Source organism: Chrysemys picta, chromosome 16, assembly GCF_011386835.1.
Source record: "Chrysemys picta bellii isolate R12L10 chromosome 16, ASM1138683v2, whole genome shotgun sequence".
In the NCBI taxonomy this organism is placed as follows: Eukaryota; Metazoa; Chordata; order Testudines; family Emydidae; genus Chrysemys; species Chrysemys picta.
In genome coordinates this window covers 12,587,935-12,606,339 of record NC_088806.1, presented here as the reverse complement: position 1 = coordinate 12,606,339, position 18,405 = coordinate 12,587,935, and the positions used below count along the sequence as shown (strand labels likewise).

The 18,405-nt window shown below is 48.7% G+C and overlaps 2 protein-coding genes across 33 annotated transcripts in view; one reads left to right on the top strand and one right to left on the bottom strand.

The window, feature by feature from the left end:
* LOC103306853 (zinc finger protein 436-like) overlaps positions 1–18,405 on the bottom strand; it is a 495,746-nt gene that overhangs the window by 113,736 nt on the left and 363,605 nt on the right. The gene's annotated exons all lie outside the window — the stretch shown is intronic.
* The window catches only part of LOC122173321 (zinc finger protein 850-like), a 61,842-nt gene that overhangs the window by 5,239 nt on the left and 38,198 nt on the right, over positions 1–18,405 (top strand). For 8 of the 16 annotated variants that reach the window (XM_065569396.1, XM_065569385.1, XM_065569382.1 and 5 more), the window contains 3 exons: positions 9,315–9,428; positions 9,834–14,537; positions 14,993–15,578. The exons of 2 other annotated variants lie outside the window; for them this stretch is intronic. In XM_065569396.1, the coding sequence (XP_065425468.1) occupies positions 9,315–9,428; positions 9,834–12,067 (2,348 nt within the window). In that variant the 3' untranslated portion in view covers positions 12,068–14,537; positions 14,993–15,578. Of the gene's footprint in view, positions 1–9,314; positions 9,429–9,775; positions 14,538–14,992; positions 15,579–18,405 lie in introns of those variants that run through there. 6 more of the 16 variants (XM_065569388.1, XM_065569386.1, XM_065569384.1 and 3 more) reach the window with 2 other exon arrangements.

Below are 18,405 nucleotides of genomic sequence, written 5' to 3'. Positions count from 1 at the left end.
GTTTTCAGAAGGTCTCTTTCTATAAGTCTGTAATATAGAACTAAACTATTGTATGTAAAGTAAACAAGGTTTTAAAAAGGTTTAAGAAGCTTCATTTAAAATTAAATTAAAATGCAGATCTTATCAGTTTAGTGTGATCTTGCCCTTGCTTTTCCTTGCTGAGTTTTCCGATGTCTGGCACGTATTTGCTTTTCCTTGCTGAGTTTTCCGATATCTGGCACGGGCTTCTGAGTGATCAGTTGTTAACTGGCTTCGATTGGGACAGAGGGCAGATGTCATGTGTGAAAATACCTGTTCACACAGGTATGTGGATCCAAATGCTGAAAGCATTGCAAACGCAATTTTTTTTTCAAACAGTAAAGTTTCCCTGGCCGGGACGTCCAGCAGGTCAGAGTAGAGGCCCCAGGAACTCTCTCGGTAGCTTCAAGTGCACTCCACAGATCTCCAAACTTTGATGCCCACAATTCTGAGCTTTTTAACTGAATGAGTTGCATTTCGAAATCTTCAACACCCATCCACTGAAATACAGACAAATCCAAGGTTCTTTTGTTGAACTTTTCAGGTTTCATTAGAAAAGAAAGCATTGGGCCAAATTGCTGGAAATATTGAAATCTGTCAGAAAATTCTGATTCCAGTTCTTGCAGGTATATTCTAATCTCAACATCAAACCAGTGCGCTGTTCCACGTGGCGTGATAGTGATGTAAGCAGCAAATCAGAACTTACAAATATCGTACAGTGGCGCTGGAACAATTTTTAAGGTGGGGGTGCTGCTGCGCCCCCTCTTGCCCCTGTCTGCACCCCTCACTGCCCCAGGCTGGGGCCAGTGGGCCACAGATGGGGGCAGCTGCAGAGCCCCAGGCTGGTGGCCGGGACCCCAGACTGGCAGCAAAGCCCCCCAGACCGGTGGCCGGGACTTGGGGCCAGCAGCAGGCTGAGAGGGGCCGGCGGCCGGAACCCCAGGCCACCAGCCAGGGCAGTGTGAGTGCCACTGAAAATCAGTTCGTGTGCTGCCTTTGGCATGTGTGCCATAGGTTGCCTACACCTGCTCTATACCTTTACTACTCATACATGTGTAGATTGGTTTCTGTGTCCTGTTCCCCTCCCCCTTTGACTTATGTCCCATCCCAGTATCATTTTTAGACATACACAAATTTTAAATGACCAGTGGCATAACAAATTATTTTTTTAAACAATATATTTCATTTATCCTTATTGGATGCATTAAAGTCCAGCCCCTACCATTTGCTTTCTCTCCGAGGCCTATGACCATTGGCTGTGGGAATTTTGATAATATTTCTGTAATTCCAGTACATACCTCAGTTTCCCTCTGTGCTTGATATAGGATCATAGAATCACAGGGTTGGAAGAGACCTCGGGAGGCCATCTAGTCCAACCCCCTGCTCAAAGCAGGACCAATTCCCAACTAAATCATCCCAGCCAGGGCTTTGTCAAGCCTCCTGTGCTTCACCACCCTCCTAGTGAAAAAGTTTTTCCTAATATCCAACCTAAACCTCCCCCACTGCAACTTGAGACCATTACTCCTTGTTCTGTCATCTGCTACCACTGAGAACAGCCGAGCTCCATCCTCTTTGGAACCCCCCTTCAGGTAGTTGAAAGCAGCTATCAAATCCCCCCTCATTCTTCTCTTCTGCAGACTAAACAATCCCAGTTCCCTCAGCCTCTCCTCATAAGTCATATGCTCCAGCCCCCTAATCATTTGTGTTGCCCTCCGTTGGACTCTTTCCAATTTTTCCACATCCTTCTTGTAGTGTGGGGCCCAAAACTGGACACAGTCTCCAGATGAGGCCTCACCAATGTCAAATAGAGGGGAACAATCACGTCCCTCGATCTGCTGGCAATGCCCCTACTTATAAAGGCCAAAATGCCGTTAGCCTTCTTGGCAACAAGGGCACACTGTTGACTCTCATCCAGCTTCTCGTCCACTGTAACCCCTAGGTCCTTTTCTGCAGAACTGCTTCCTAGCCATTCGGTCCCTAGTCTGTAGCAGTGAATGGGATTCTTCCGTCCTAAGTGCAGGACTCTGCACTTCTCCTTGTTGAACCTCATCAGATTTCTTTTGGCCCAATCCTCTAATTTGTCTAGGTCCCTCTGTATCCAATCCCTACCCTCCCGTGTATCTACCACTCCTCCCAGTTTAGTGTCATCTGCAAACTTGCTGAGAGTGCAGTCCACGCCATCCTCCAGATCATTAATGAAGATATTAAACAAAACTGGCCCAAGGACCGACCCTTGGGGCACTCCGCTTGATACCGGCTGCCAAATAGACATGGAGTCTTTGATCACTACCCGTTGAGCCCGACGATCTAGCCAGCTTTCTATCCACCTTATAGTGCATTCATCCAGCCCATGCTGCTTTAACTTGCCGGCAAGAATACTGTGGGAGACTGTATCAAAAGCTTTGCCAAAGTCAAGGAATAACACATCCACTACTTTCCCCTCATCCACAGAGCCAGTTATCTCCTCATAGAAGGCAATTAGGTTAGTCAGGCACGACTTCCCCTTCGTGAATCCATGCTGACTGTTCCTGATCCCTTTCCTCTCCTCTAAGTGCTTCAGAATTGATTCCTTCAGGACCTGCTCCATGATTTTTCCAGGGACTGAGTGAGGCTGACTGGCCTGTAGTTCCCCGGATCCTCCTCCTTCCCTTTTTTAAAGATGGGCACTACATTAGCCTTTTTCCAGTCATCCGGGACCTCCCCCGATCGCCATGAGTTTTCAAAGATAATGGCCAATGGCTCTGCAATCACATCCGCCAACTCCTTTAGCACCCTCGGATGCAGCGCATCCGGCCCCATGGACTTGTGCTCGTCCAGTTTTTCTAAATAGTCCCGGACCACTTCTTTCTCCACAGAGGGCTGGTCATCTACTCCCCATACTGTGCTGTCCAGTGCAGCAGTCTGGGAGCTGACCTTGTTTGTGAAGACAGGCAAAAAAAGCATTGAGTACATTAGCTTTTTCCACATCCTCTGTCACTAGGTTGCCTCCCTTATTCAGTAAGGGGGGACCCACACTTTCCTTGACTTTCTTCTTGTTGTTAACATACCCGAAGAAACCCTCTTGTTGCAGCTAGCAAGAGATGTTAAGAGTAACTCCAAATGTGATTTGGCCTTCCTGATTTCACTCCTGCATGCCTGAGCAATACTTTTATACTCCTCCCTGGTCATTTGTCCAAGCTTCCACTTCTTGTAAGCTTCTCTTTTGTGTTTAAGATCAGCAAGGATTTCACTGTTAAGCCTAGCACGCCTCCTTCTTGGAACACCATCCCATGGTCGAAGAATCCAAAGCCTTCTCTCCGACACCACCTGCTTAGCCATTTGTTGAGTTGCACAATTTGACGGTCTCTACCCAGGCTTTTTCCCTGCACAGGGAGGGTGGACGAGAACACCACTTGCACCTCAAACTCCTTTATCCTTCTTCCCGGAGCCACATAGTTTGCTACATAGTCATATGACTATAATCAGAGTGTAAAGACAAGGGCACATGAGGTGTTTTTGTTACAGAGCTGTCATGGATTCACACAGAGAGCTCTCTTGGAACTAAAAGCATGTCTGCACTGCAAGCGTTACAGCTGAAAGTGGCCAGCTGAGAATTGTTCCGTAGACCCAGCTGTGTCTAAAGTGGGAGCTAGGCTGACCTAACTATGGCAACGTCTGCACTACAGAGTTTCGTCAATGCCGTGTGTGTTCATTAAAGCAGGTTCTTCTTTGAGTGATGGTCCCTATTGAATTCCACTGAGGCTAATGCGCATGCGCCCTGCTCCCAGAGCCGGAGCTTTTTATAGTAGTAGTGTCTGTGGGGTCACGTGTGCGCCCTTGCATTGCCTTGTGGTTTTGCCTGCGTCTCCAGTTCCCTCTCACCGCCATCTGTTCCAAGTCAGAGCTTCTGCTGTCCTCTCGTCCTTGGTGACACATTTTCTTTCTTTAGTCAGGATGTAACCCGCACAATTTAACGCTCCCACCCTGTCCCCGTCCTTGTGGGTACACAGGGACAAGAGGCGCAACTTCACCCCTCCCTGGGCTCAGGGCCAATATCCCTTCCTAGTATACTCAGGGTGCTACAGGTCTGCAGGGCCCTTTCCCAGTGAAAGAGCCTTACACAGTCATATCCTTAAACATGTTCATGTATTAATTATCAACTAATCAACAGAATACACACGCCAAGCATCTAATGCTCACCCCTCCCAGCAAAGACAGCTGGACGTCTCCCGGTGGCCAGTCAGGATCTGCTCTCGTCTGGGGCTCCGTCTTCTGCGCAATATGGTCGTGCAGGGGTAAAAGTCCTGGCATCTTTGATCTTGAGCTGTGTCTCTGAGTTAAGTTCCAACGATCCCGTCTTCTGACCCCCCATTACGTAGTTAAAATGAGGATTTCTCTTATCTATGCTTGAACCAATTATAGCTATGCAAAAACACTAACCATTCATTTTCACTGTACAGGGGTTCACATGCCTAAGACCACCTATTGCATTAGCTTTTGTGTTTTTCAAAATTAGTTAAAAACAAGGTCCACTTATCTTTGTGCTTTGTTAGTGGAATACACTGTCAGGGTAGAATTGCTTAACCAGCAGTAGACTGGGACTCTTTCCCTATTTAAAGTACACTTTCTAACTATGTAAAATTTCTTTAGCAACAGCAAAACATCCTACTTTTTATTATCAGACAAACTGCAGAAACTGAAGGCTAACTTATCCATTCTCTCCCCATTCTCATGACTTTGTGAATATCTGTCTATCTATCTCCAATTAGTAGGGCTGTAGCTAATACTTTTCTATCTGTCTGCCAAGGCCAAATTCCCCTGACTCTATAGTTTTGTTTCCAACGTATGGTGGTTGAGCCTAGAAGATGGCTGTGGGTTATGCTAAGTCCATACACCAGATGGCTGTGAGTCATGTCAAATCAAAGCCTCTCATTAGAAGGACTTTGTTGTTTTATGTAGTAGTTTTCTTGTTTCTGAAATTTTCGTAGGATTACGGACTGGCGATGCCATAATGGCAGTTTCCTGCCAAACAATCCCCAACTCCCCGCCTCGCCCCCAGCAGCCGTGTCTGGGTACTCTCTATAGTCAGGATTTTCCTGGTTTCAATAGTGATTTTTCTTGTTTCTGAAAGTTCCGCTATTCTCAGGATGCAGTTCCCCTCCAAACACTCCTACCACTCCTCGCCCCTATCTCTCCCTCCAGCACTCAGGTCTGGATGCTGGATTATGATTGAGAGGACAGGATTCAAAGTCTGCACTTCCTGTCCTCATTTGTTCTTCATCAATGATGAGCACCAATGCGGTCTGTATTGCTTGGGGGAAGCCCACACCACATCCAGGTGCAGCATCTGTCTCTGTTTCCGTGCCCCCGCACGCCCTCCCCTGACCACCCCCCACCCCCCCGGTCTTGAGAAGCATCTCATGGAAGTCGCCCCGGGCTGGGGTTGAAGGCTGGCCCCGGAACCCCCCACTACATCGGACTGAACAGTCTAAGCGTGCACCTCCTACCGTGGAGCTTCAGTCCGGCTCCGCTGGCACCAGTGATATGGACCCCACGCCGGGGCCTAGTCATGAGTCACAGAAAGACGCACATAGGCATAGCAGTGAGTCTTCCTCCAGGTCGAAGGCGGATGCCATAGCGTCCATGAGTTCTGGCCAAGGAGAGGCACCCCGCTCCAAGAGCGTCAAAAAGCAGCATCACTTGCTGGAGCTGCCAGTTCCAGGTATGGACTCGCACACCCCCGGCATGGGCTCTGCTGACATCTGGTGAATCACCAGTTCTGAGATGTTTCCCCTTTCTGGCCCCAGTTCCATCCATAGACCTGGTGCCGTTGACTCCAAGGAAACGCTCAACTGCTCCCCCTGCCCCCCCGTGCCTCATGAACTGTTCACCCTGGGAAGGATGAAGTTTCCATGTGTCCTGATTCCCTCACCTACTGAGAGGGCCCCATCCCCTGTATCCAACCTGTCAACTCTTTGGCTGTGTTCCTGTGACGCTCCCTGCTCCATCAGCACCATCATTGATGCCGAACTTCAGTTCCTCCTCAGAGTCTGAGGGCCTGGACATTACGTATGGTCCGCTGCTTCCATTCTGAAGATGTGACTCTCAGAAGGTCCCGATGGCACCGTGGCAATACCCTCCCTTACCTCAATCCAGGAGCTACTGGTACCTGACTCCCTGGGCACCAGCACTGCAACAGCAGGATCCAACCAGGTTGGCCATATGGGAGCTTGTGGCCCCAATATTCTCCTTCAGAACAGTCCTGTTCAGCACGGGAATCCTCTCCTGTAGCACAGACCTGTCCTTCGCCGAGTAGGCATTTGAAACCGGGATTGGACGATGCCCCAATCAGCCCGGCCCCAATGGTACTGACAGATTCGGAGGGATTTCTCTCATCATCCCGAGGCAAGGCTGTGTCATTGACTCTCTCTTCTCTCCCAGACTACTACTGTCAGTTTCAAGAGCTGCTATGAAGGACAGCTCAAGCTCTCGAAATACCGTTGGAGGAGGTGCAGCACAAGCGGCACCACCTGCTGGACATTTTGCACGCAGTGGTACTGTTAGGGAGTTTATTCCTTCACCCTCTCACTTCCCTGGTCCTTCTCGCATGAACAGAGAGCAACAATACCCAAAATCCAAAGGTGCAAACAATTGGATGTTTATTGGGGTGAACTTCCAGCAGGCACGATTCCAGTTTCCTTCCTCAGTGTCCCCCTTCCCAGCTCTGACACCACAGAGCCATCCCTGTTCCCGTTCCCTGTTCCCATTCCCCCCTTAGCAAAACATGATTCCAATTTCCCCACCCCCATTCCCCCTTATTTCCTGATTGACTGCAAACTATATTGTAAAACTTATAGTTCTGCTTAGCTACACCTTAACCAATCATTTTACTGAAATTTAACTAATCAATCCTAACATACTGTAACATGGTTATTTAACCAATTATATCCAACCACCTTAATTGGTTTACACCCAACAAAATTAATTATACAGCAGACAGAAACAATCACAGAACGAGACAGAGATTATACAAACAATAGGGAAGTGGAGACTACAGTGATAGAACAATACAGAAATAAGGATTTCACATCCCAGCTATCAATAAGTAAGTTCTTGCCAGACAGGATGCTATCAAAGTAAGTTTCCTTTTACATCTTCTAGGCTCTTCCCTTTCTCTGGAGGTGATAGGAATATCAGGACAGGATTGTATTCCTAACAGCCCACTGGCACCTTATTTCAATGTGACTAGTTTGGAATGTGAGGATGTGACCATACACTTCCCAGTTTATGGCTGGCCTCTGCTGCTTAGCCGAAGGCCTTAGCCTAAGAACCAGGCCTCAGACTGTCACAGTAAGAGAAGGCCCTTACACAGACAGACAGACTGATTTTGATTCTTCTTTTATACCTCTGTAACTAGCTAAGTGATAAGAATACACCTAAAGTCTCAAAGACAGGCCTGAATCTCTATATCCTAACACTCCACCCCTTTTCTTTCTTTTTCTTTTGGGATCCTCCTGCCCAGGTATCCCTGGAAAAGCATAGGACACATGGTGACACATTTCCTGATAGAGCCAGGCATCAAGGTGGAAGGTGTGATATTCTACTTGTCCCACTGCCCCTTGTGTAGTACAGTGCCCTGCACCTTCTCTCGTACGGGCATACCACACCTATTCCAATTAGTGTTCCCATTATAGTGGGCCCGAGAAGATTGGGTTCGGGTTGTCTTGCTGTGGGGCGGGGAGGGCTTACTACATTACTTATAGGTTATCTCCATATGCAGTGTAACGCAAATAGAGTTAACCATCCACAATGCACAGCAACACTGAGAGTCCTGACCACTGCAGTATGGTCCAACATCCGAGCCACCACCTTCGACAGGGTTAAGATCTTAATGTGTCCATTTGCTGGCAGTTGCAACAAGCTGCCCCGGCAGGTTTTGTGTGCTTTTGTCCACATCATAAGTCTATTGAATGTCCACAGAAAAATGGGTTATTGTCCAAACAAACTTAACCACTTGGTATGGAATAGGCAGTATGCCCTGGTTCAATTATTCACAGCAATAAGATTTACAGATCCATTTGTGCACCAAAGTCTAGATAGCAGAGTGTAGATGTGTGTAATTTGGTTAGGGGCTAGTGTAATTGTGTCCCCTAGTAATATGTACATTTCCAGAAAAACACCTCATACACAGTACACCCAATTGTCCACCCCTTGCCATAGGTCATTGATCCTGCTCCTCCATAGTCATAGGAGAGGGGCACATCCAAACATCTTTAATTTACATTATTTTACACACCCCTCCATTGATTCCCAGTGAGCTCCTCCCCAACCAGGTGGGATATGGGCCCATTCCACGAGAGTGCCAACATCGACTACTGCCGGGCTCCGTGACGTGACCCTTACGGACATATATGAGACGGCCACGTGGAGTTGGGTACACATCTTTTCTTCTCCTTATGCTTCAGAGTGTGGTTCTGTGGCAGACAGCTCATTCAGTGCAAAGATCCTCCACTCCACAGTTCCGTCGTCTTCCTCTCACCCTCTGCCTATCTAGGTACTGCTCGTTACCCACCCTCGGTGGAATAGAATAGAGACCATCACTTGAAGAAGAAAAGAAGCCTCCTCTAGTATGTTATTCCCCTGCTCCGGAAGTGCTGATCTGTGTAGGGAGTATGATAGAGGTATATAAAATCATCAGTGATGTGGAGACAGTGAATAAGGAAAAGTTATTTACTTATTCTCATAATATAAGAACTAGGCTCCACCAAATGAAATTAATGGGCAGCAAGTTTAAAACAAATAAAAGGAAGTTCTTCTTCACACAGCGCACAGTCAACCTGTGGAACTCCTTGCCTGAGGAGGTTGTGAACGCTAGGACTATATCAGGGTTTAAAAGAGAACTGGATAAATTCATGGAGGTTAAGTCCGTTAATGACTTAGCCAGGATGGGTAAAGAATGGTGTCCCTAGCCTCTGTCTGTCAGAGGGTGGAGATGGACGGCAGGAGAGAGATCACTTGATCATTACCTGTTAGGTTCATTCCCTCTGGGGCACCTGGCATTGGCCACTATTGGTAGACAGGATACTCGGCTAGATGGACCGCTGGTCTGACCCAGTACGGCTCCTCTTTTGTTCTTATGGTAGGTTGTTTGTCAGCGGCCCAGGCTGGGAGCTACAACAGCAAAGCATTGTGAGGAACCCAGGATTACAGGGCAGGTGGTGACACAACCTTTCGGGGTTCTGGATTGCACCCCCAGAATGTGACACAAGTATCCATCAAATTCAGCTGATCTCACTTGTTTTCTGTCACTTGTGCAGGGTTTCTAGTTTCCAAACCTCATGTGATCTCCTGGCTGGAACGAGGGGAGGAACCATGGGTCCCAGACCTCCAGGACTCTGAGGAAAGAGAGACCCTGAGAGATGCCTGCACAGGTGAGGAATCAGTTAAACCAACTCAAAATCTGTCCCTGAATTAAGGAAATATTTGGGATTCCTACAAAGCCCCTGTGAGCTTTCTGAGTTCAGGGTTGTTCTCAGGAGGTGTGGCATCCTCATGGCAGACTTCACTTATGGCTTCCTACCTTTCCTGACTCTCGCCTGATATTAGCTCACTCCCCAGTCTGCTTTTTCCCCGAGTACTTAGTTGAAATTTAGACCCAGAATTGATCCCCTCGTCTCTCTCATTTGGGGAAAGGTTTGGGGGAAATTCAGCTTTCTTTGTTTGATCTCTCCGTCACTCACTTGTTTGTTCCCCCCTTTCTTCCATTCCTCTCTCTGAGGTTCCCTTTTCCTCTGGCAAAGGGAGTGACCTGTGTCTGGTTTCTCTCTCTATCCTAGCAGATGATGGGATGGTGAATGAGGAGGAGAATCCTCAACGAGACGATGGTGAGCAAGTAGAAGCACATGGGACATTCTCAGAAAGATCCAAAGGGAATGTTTCCTGGAGTTGTGCACAGACAAACTACCGTGAGAGTCAGCACAGACCAGGGGAAAAGTTCAGTAGAGGCTCAGACCTTATTAGACATGAGAGAATCAACACAGGAGAAACACCGTACATCTGCCTGGAGTGTGGGAAAACCTTCAAACATAACTCAGTCTTTATCATACATCAGAGAATCCACACTGGAGAGAGACCATACACATGCCCCGAGTGTGGGAAAAGCTTTGGTTGCAGCTCAAACCTTACCACACATTACAGAATCCACACAGGGGAGAAACCCCACACGTGTCATGAGTGTGGGAAAGGCTTCAGTCGGAGCTCAGAGCTTACGTTCCATAGGAGAATCCACACAGGAGAAAGACCCTACGCTTGCTGTGAGTGCGGGAAAAGCTTCATTCGGAGCTCAGAGCTTAATAAGCACCAGAGAATCCACACTGGAGAGAGACCCTTCAGATGTACCGAGTGCGGGAAAGGCTTCAATACTAGGTCTCAGCTTGTCACACATCGGCGAAACCACACAGGAGAGAGACCGTACACATGCCCTGAGTGTGGGAAAAGCTTCAGTCGCAGCTCAAACCTTACCACACATTACAGAATCCACACAGCGGAGAAACCCCACACTTGTCATGAGTGTGGGAAAGGCTTCGGTCGGAGCTCAGAGCTTACGCTCCATAGGAGAATCCACACAGGAGAAAGACCCTACACTTGCTGTGAGTGCGGGAAAAGCTTCATTCGGAGCTCAGAGCTTAATAAGCACCAGAGAATCCACACTGGAGAGAGACCCTACAGATGTACTGAGTGCGGGAAAGGCTTCAATAATAGGTCTCAGCTTGTCGCACATCGGCGAAACCATACAGGAGAGAGACCGTACACATGCCCTGAGTGTGGGAAAAGCTTCAGTCGCAGCTCAAACCTTACCACACATTACAGAATCCACACAGGGGAGAGACCCTATTCATGCCCTGAGTGTGGAAAAAGCTTCATTTCTAACTCACAGGTGGTCTCACATCGGAAAATCCACACAGGAGAGAGACCCTATTCATGCCCTGAGTGTGGGAAAAGCTTCAGTCATAGTTCACAGCTTATCACACATAAGAGAACCCATACGGGAGAGAAACCCTACACATGTCCTGAGTGTGGGAAAAGCTTCTGTCAGAGCTCACAGCTTGTCACACATCAGAGAATCCACACAGGTGAGAAACCCTACACGTGCCTTGAGTGCGGGAAAAGCTTCAATCGGAACTCATTGCTGATCATGCATCAGAGAATCCACACAGGTGAGAGACCCTACACGTGCCTTGAGTGCGGGAAAAGCTTCATTCGGAGCTCATTGCTGATCATACATGAGAGAATTCACACTGAGGAGAGACCTTACAGATGCCCTGAATGCGGGAAAGCCTTCGTTTGTAGCTATCAGCTTGTCTCACATCGGAGAATCCACACAGGAGAGAAACCCTACTCATGCCCTGAGTGTGAGAAAAGCTTCACTGATAGATCACAGCTGATCAAACATAAGAGAAGACACACGGGGGAGTCCCCCTACACATGCCCTGAGTGTGGAAAAAGCTTAAGTTCACACTCACACCTTAACGCACATAAGAGAATTCACACAGGAGAGAGACCCTACACATGTTCTGAGTGCGGGAAAAGTTTCCGTCAGAGATCAAACCTTATTGCTCATCAGAGAATCCACACAGGGGAGACGCCCTATAGCTGCCCTGACTGTGGGAAAAGCTTCCGTCGGAACTCAGAGCTCATCATACATCAGAGAAACCACACAGGAGAGACGCCCTACACATGCTCTGAATGCGGGAAAAGCTTCAATCAGAGAGCAAGCCTTATCACACATCAGAGAAACCACACAGGAGAGAGACCCTACACATGCTCTGAGTGTGGGAAAAGCTTCATTCGGAAAGAAAGCCTTATCACACATCAGAGAAACCACACAGGAGAGAGACCCTACACATGCTCTGAGTGCGGGAAAAGCTTCATTCGGAGCTCAGAGCTTAATAAACACCAGAGAGTCCACACTGGAGAGAGACCCTTCAGATGCCCTCAGTGCGGTAAAGGCTTCACTTCTAGCTCACGGCTTGTCTCACATCAAAAAATCCACACAGGAGAGAAGTCCTAGTCGTGCCCTGTATGTGGGAAAGGCTTCAGTCAGTTCACGGATCATCACACATCAGAGAATCCACACAGGAGAATAACACTATACTTGTATTCAGGAGGGCTGCCCAAAGATTTTTTGCTTTGGGTTTTGTTTTGGTAATACGTTGGCTAATTCCCACATATTGGTCTTTAAGGTCAGTTGCACCATTTCCTTTACTGTAGTCTCTCAGCTCCCTTCTGGTGAGTTGCCGCCTTCTATCTTTTGCAGCTCACCTTACTTTGGGGTGAATCCTGTGATCCTTTCTATCAACTCCTTTGTCTTATGAGTTATGGGAATGTGTATCCCTCTTGACAGAAATGTCCATCAATCCGAGTTGGGAGAGAGAGGGTTTACCTCATCTAGCTACAGTGAGATAAAAACTATCTGTGCCTTGTCTCCACCAGAACTCTACATTGAGTAGACCATGTCTACACTACCACTTATGTCGGCAAAACTTATGTCGCTCAGGGGTGTGAAGAAAAACCCCACTCCTGAGTAACATAAGTTTTGTCGGCATAATTGGCAGTGTGTACAGCGCTGTGTCGGTGGGAGAGCTTCTCCCGCCCACATAGCTACCACCGCTCAATGGGAGTAGTTTAATTATGTCGACGGGAGAGCTCTCGCCCGCCACCATAGAGCGACTTCACAAGAGAACTTACACCAGCGCGGTTGCATAAATACAGTTGTGCCACTGTAAGGTCTCGAATGTAGATACAGCCTAAATTGCTCAAATTAGCTATCTTGTTGTAAAAACACAACTATCTTTTCAGGGCAGACATAACCCAGGTGCAGTGGTGTGGTTAGCTTTCCCCTTGTGCTGACCTGATCTCCATCACCCTTCCTAGTCCTGATAAACTCTGAGCATCACATTGCAAATTTCCTGGTTGGGCGAGCGTCTCATTCCCAGGTTTTCTGACATTACTTGTGGTTGTTCTGAAGAGGAGGTAGTTTTTCTACCAGTTTTCTGATTTAGAATATAGTGAGATGTAATTAAAAGGCAGGAGGAAAGGTAGAAAAAAAGTATAATTTCAGCCTTTCCAGATGGAAAGATTGCCTGATTTTCCCTATTATGATGATGCTAAAACCTTTGTAACTAACATGACTGAATTGTAATGAGGTGGTGCTGAGTGAAGAAGGTTTGAATGGACCAGAGGACAGCGTAATAGGAAAATCAGTTCTAATTTGGCATCATGAGATGTAAGATGCTCTGGAATTTCATTTTATATGATACTGAAACTGTATTATTCGCTTGTGTGTTGTGGGTTTTTCTTTCCTGAGGGCTTTTGATAACATAACTGGATATTAGTTTTTTGTCATAGGGTGAAGTTCAGGTTTTTGGTGGATTTTGAGACAAATGACCATTTACTTAAAACAATTTCTTTTTGTGCGTGTCTCTTTTCCACTCCTCCATTATGGCATGGAGAAAGTTCAAGAGCAGTTCAGTCATCAGGAATGAATACTCAAAGCTATTGGATGTGCTACCAGAGAGAGAGTAGCATTTTAAAATTGTACATCTAACTATGGAACGGAATTGAATAACACTGATTATATAGCTGTGGTGTACACTACGAGTTTAGCAGCGTTAGATCGATTTTAACCCTGCACCCGTCCACACGACAAAGCCATTTTTTTGACTTAAAGGGCTCGTAAAATCGATTTCTGTACTCTGACAAAGGGATTAGTGCTGAAATCAACCTTGCCGGGTTGAATTTGGGGTAGTGTGGTCGCAATTCGACGGTATTGGCCTCCGGGAGCTATCCCAGAGTGCTCCATTGTGACCATTCTGGACAGCGCTCTCAACTCAGATGCACTAGCCAGGTAGACAGGAAAAGGCCTGCAAACTTTTGAATCTCATTTCCTGTTTGGCCAGCGTGGCAAGCTGCAGGTGAGTGCAGCTCTCATCAGCAGAGGTGACCATGATGGAGTCCCAGAATTGCAAAAGAGTTCCAGCATGGACAGAACAGGAGGTACGGGATCTGATTGCTGTATGGGGAGATGAATCCGTGCTATCAGAACTCCGTTCCAAAAGACGAAATGCCCAAACATTTGAAAAAATCTCCAAGGGCATGAAGGACAGAGGCAATAACGGGGCCCCTCAGCGGAGCCGCACGAAACTTAAGGAGTTCAGGCAAGCCTACCAAAAAACCAGAGAGGCAAACGGCTGCTTGGGGACAGAGCCCCAGACATGCCGCTTCTATGATGAGCTGCATGGCATTCTAGGGGGTGCAGCCACCACTACCCCACTCCTGTGCTTTGACTCTGTCAATGGATTATCACGCAACAGGGATGCACATTTTGGAGTCGAGGAAGAGGAGGAGGTTGAAGCAAGCAAGCAGAGAAACCATTTTCCCCGAGAGCCAGGAACTGTTTCTCACCCTGGACCTGGAGACAGTACCCCCCGAACCCACCCAAGGCAGGCTCCCGGACCTGCCAGGCAGAGAAGGGACCTCTGGTGAGTGTACCTTTGTAAATATAATACATGGTTTAAAAGCAAGCATGTTTATTGATTAATTTGCCCTGAAGATTGTTGGCAATTTAGGATGCATTTGCGGCCAATACAACTACTGAAAAAGTCTGTTAACGTGTCTGGGGATGGAGCGGAAATCCTCCAGGGAGATCTCCATGAAGCTATCCTGGATGGTCACTCCTCATGGTCACCTGGTTGAAATAGGGTAATTTTATTAAGGGGACATTTAGAGGTGGCCGTTAGCCACGCGGTGGGGGGAGGGTTGAAGCGATCATCCCAGAGAATTGGGTGTGTGTGTGTGTGTGTGTGGGGGGGGGGGTTAGTTGGGTTTGTGCTGCACGTTAACCCAAAAACCGCAGCCCCTCCTTTTAAATTGCCAACCCATTGTTCTCTAAAATGTGTTTTTAAACTACTACTCTCTCTTTTTTCCCCTCCCGCAGCTGCAAATGTTTCAACGCTGCCCCTATCATCTCCGTCCCAGAGGCTAGCGAAGATTGCAAGGTGAAAAAAACGCACTCTCGATGAAATGTTCTCTGAGCTCATGCAGTCCTCCCACACTGAAAGATCCCAGCAGAATGCGTGGAGGCAAGCAATGTCAGAGTCTAGGAAAGCACAATATGAACGCGAGGATAGGTGGCGGGTTGAAGGTGATAGGGGGTGTCAGCTTGCTGACAGAAGGCAATGCTGAGGCTACTGGAGGATCAAACTGATATGCTCCGGTATATGGTTGAGCTGCAGGAAAGGCAGGAGCACAGACCGCCGCTGCAGCCCCTGTGTAACCAACCGCCCTCCTCCCCAAGTTCCATAGCCTCCTCACCCAGATGCCCAAGAACGTGGTGGGGGCGCCTCTGGGCACCCAAGCACTCCACCCCCAAAGGACTGCACAAGCAACAGAAAGCTGGCATTTAATAAGTTTTAAAGTGCAGTGTGGCCTTGTCCTTCTCCTCCCCAACCCCACCCGGGCTACCTTGGCAGTTATACCCCCTATTTGTGTGATGAATTAATAAACAATGCATGAATTTGAAACAACAATGACTTTATTGCCTCTGCAAGCGGTGATCGAAGGGGGGAGGGGAGGGCGGTTGGCTTACAGGGAAGTAGAGTGAACCAAGGGGGCGGGTTTTCATCAAGGAAACAAACAGAACTTTCACACCGTAATCTGGCCAGTCATGAAACTGGTTTTCAAAGCTTCTCTGATGTGCACCGCGCCCTCCTGTACTCTTCTAACCGCCCTGGTGTCTCCCTGCTTGTCTGCCCTGTCCCCGTGCCGCTCCGGGAAGAGGCTGGAACGTGGAGGGGTGGGGGGGCAGAGGGGCTGTGTGTTGCTTCAGGCACCGCCCCCAGCAACTCCCATTGGCTGCAATTCCCCATTCCCGGCTAATGGGAGCTGCTGGGGGCGGTGCCTGAAGCAACACACAGCCCCTCTGCCCCCCCTTCCCCACGTTCCAGCCTCTTCCTGGAGCGTTGTGGGGGCAGGGCAGACAGGCAGGCAGGGAGCCTGCCCTGCCCCCGGTGAACGTCCGGCCGGATCCGCTAAACACTGGGGGAGGGTGGGGGGCCGCAGGCCGCGTGTTTGAGACCCCTGGTTTAACCCTTATTTAGTTGAGTTGGGTTTGTAGTAGATTAACCTTCAATGTGTATTCTTGATTGGATTAGTTCATTTGAATAAAGCGTATAAAAGAGATATTGAGTCATATTTCTTTTAATAAGTAACATGGGCTGGAACCATAGAGATTCTGGGTGAAGCCAGTCCACCTCATAACTTCATCATCTCCCTCCAAATTGACCCTTTGGTTTTCACAGGTGCCACCTCTCACTCCAGCTTCATCGGGGGGAGGCGGGGGTTCAGAACTTCACAAGAGAAAATAAATCCCCCCTACCCAGGCTTTCGGGAGTGTGTAGAGAGGTGTGTTGCTAAGCAGGGAGAAGTCACTGAGATGGAGGTGTTTGGGTTCGTGCTCTGCAGTGTCTGTCCTGGCGAGGCCCAGTCTGGGCCCCTGTCTGGTGTTCCCTCTCATTTTTTACATCCAGTTGCAGAATGAATTTTGTTATGTGCCCCAATATGGAGGTGGTGTGTGGCAGGGGTGGGGCCAAGGGGTTCAGAATGTGGGATGTGGTTCAGGGCTAGGGTAGAGGGTTGAGGTATGAGGGTGGCGTTATGCTTATAAGGAGCACATGGACTCTTTTTCAAGGGGATAAGGCAATACACCGTGTATATTGAGAGGACAATTTAAGCATTAAAATCAGCATATGTTTCCATTCATATACACACACCAAAAGGTTCTGCAGCTGGTTCTTATAGTTACCAGTCCTTAGTGTTGCTCGGTCCGTTCCAGTGGCCCGTTGAAATTGCACACGAGGGAGGGGAGGAGCTGGAGCTGGGTCTCTGTCAGACGCGTCCGAAGCTCCGATGTTGATGCAGAACAAACCCAAAGTCCCATGGGCAATACACCCTCCTTTTATAGTAGTAAGTTCCCATACAAGTTTATGGACCTTGGTGTGTCACACCGGAGCTGTTAGTCATGAGATAGTCAAGGTTGCTCCCAATCAGCATTATTTTGGGTTGTTACTGGGAGTATCCGGAGTTGTTTCTTATCTCATCCCTCTGGCTCCGCTCTTTATCTTGTCCTTGGGGCGTCTGCCTTTGCTTTAGGGTGGGTGCCATGTGGGTGATTCTGATAATAAGGTTAGTGCCTCTCGACTTCTCCACTCCCCTCTCGACCATCCGGCCCATCAGTACAGGCTCCTGCTGTCTCTTCTCTGTTAGCATGCCAGACATTCTTCACTCACACACACAACAGTAAATCATTTCAAAAGCAAGAATTGCAGCCATAACACGTCTATACTTCTAAAAACAATCAGTAACACGTAAAACAAAGAATAAAACCAAAGCAATTTCTTCTTACTAATTCAAAGCTAACAAAATAAGAAAAATGGAGCACAGTTTACTCGAGACAATTTCTCCCCATTAAGCTTTTGGCCTATAGTGTGAGGGCCCTGGCTGAGGGTGCGGGCTCTGGGGTGGGGCCAGGGATGAGGGGTTTGGGGGTGCAGGCTGCCCTGGGGCTGCGGCAGGGAGAGAGGACTCCCCCCCCCCCCCCCCAGACCTCTCTCACTGCAGTAGCCGGGACTGGGGGAGAGCACCTCTCCCCACACATGGCAGCTCTGGGGCTGGGGGTGAAGCACCTCTCCCCAGCCGCGGCATCTTAGAGGGAATTTAGCCCAGGAGTTGTGCCAGGCCAGGCCAAGCTGAGGCTGGGGTGGGGTCTGGTTTGAAGGGCTGTAAATGGAGGTGAAAAGCTTCCACTTCTGACATTGTGGGCCTGGCAGAGTAAATGTAGGGGTGTTAACAGCTACAACACCACTGCGTAAAACAGTGTGTGTTAATGACATTCTGGGGTGTACAAGAGTTTGCCGGGGCTCGACCCTCTCCGGGGCAGCGGGGAACCACACCGGCTCACTATACACCGGTGAGTTAGGGAAATTCGTCCGGCCATGGGGTCTCCCTCAGCAGCTCTTGCTGTAACCGGAAGAACACGGTACGCCCGGCCCTGCTCAGGGCGGGCAATAATGCTAAGTCAGGAGCTCAGGCCCTCAGTCAGGGCTGAGCAACAACCGAGTACAAAGTATTAAGCCCGGGCCCTGGGTCAGGGCAGGGCAACAAACGCTGAGTCAGGAGCTCAGGCCCTCAGTCAGGGCTGAGCAACAATAGTAGGCCCCAAGCCTCAAAAGGCCTGGGAGAGGGGGAGACTGCCACCCACGGGTTGGGTGGCAGGGGGGACGCAGGCCCTCCCACTCCACTGCGTCCCAGCCCGGGGCCCTAGCAGCGGCAGAAGACCTGCTGTTGTCAGTG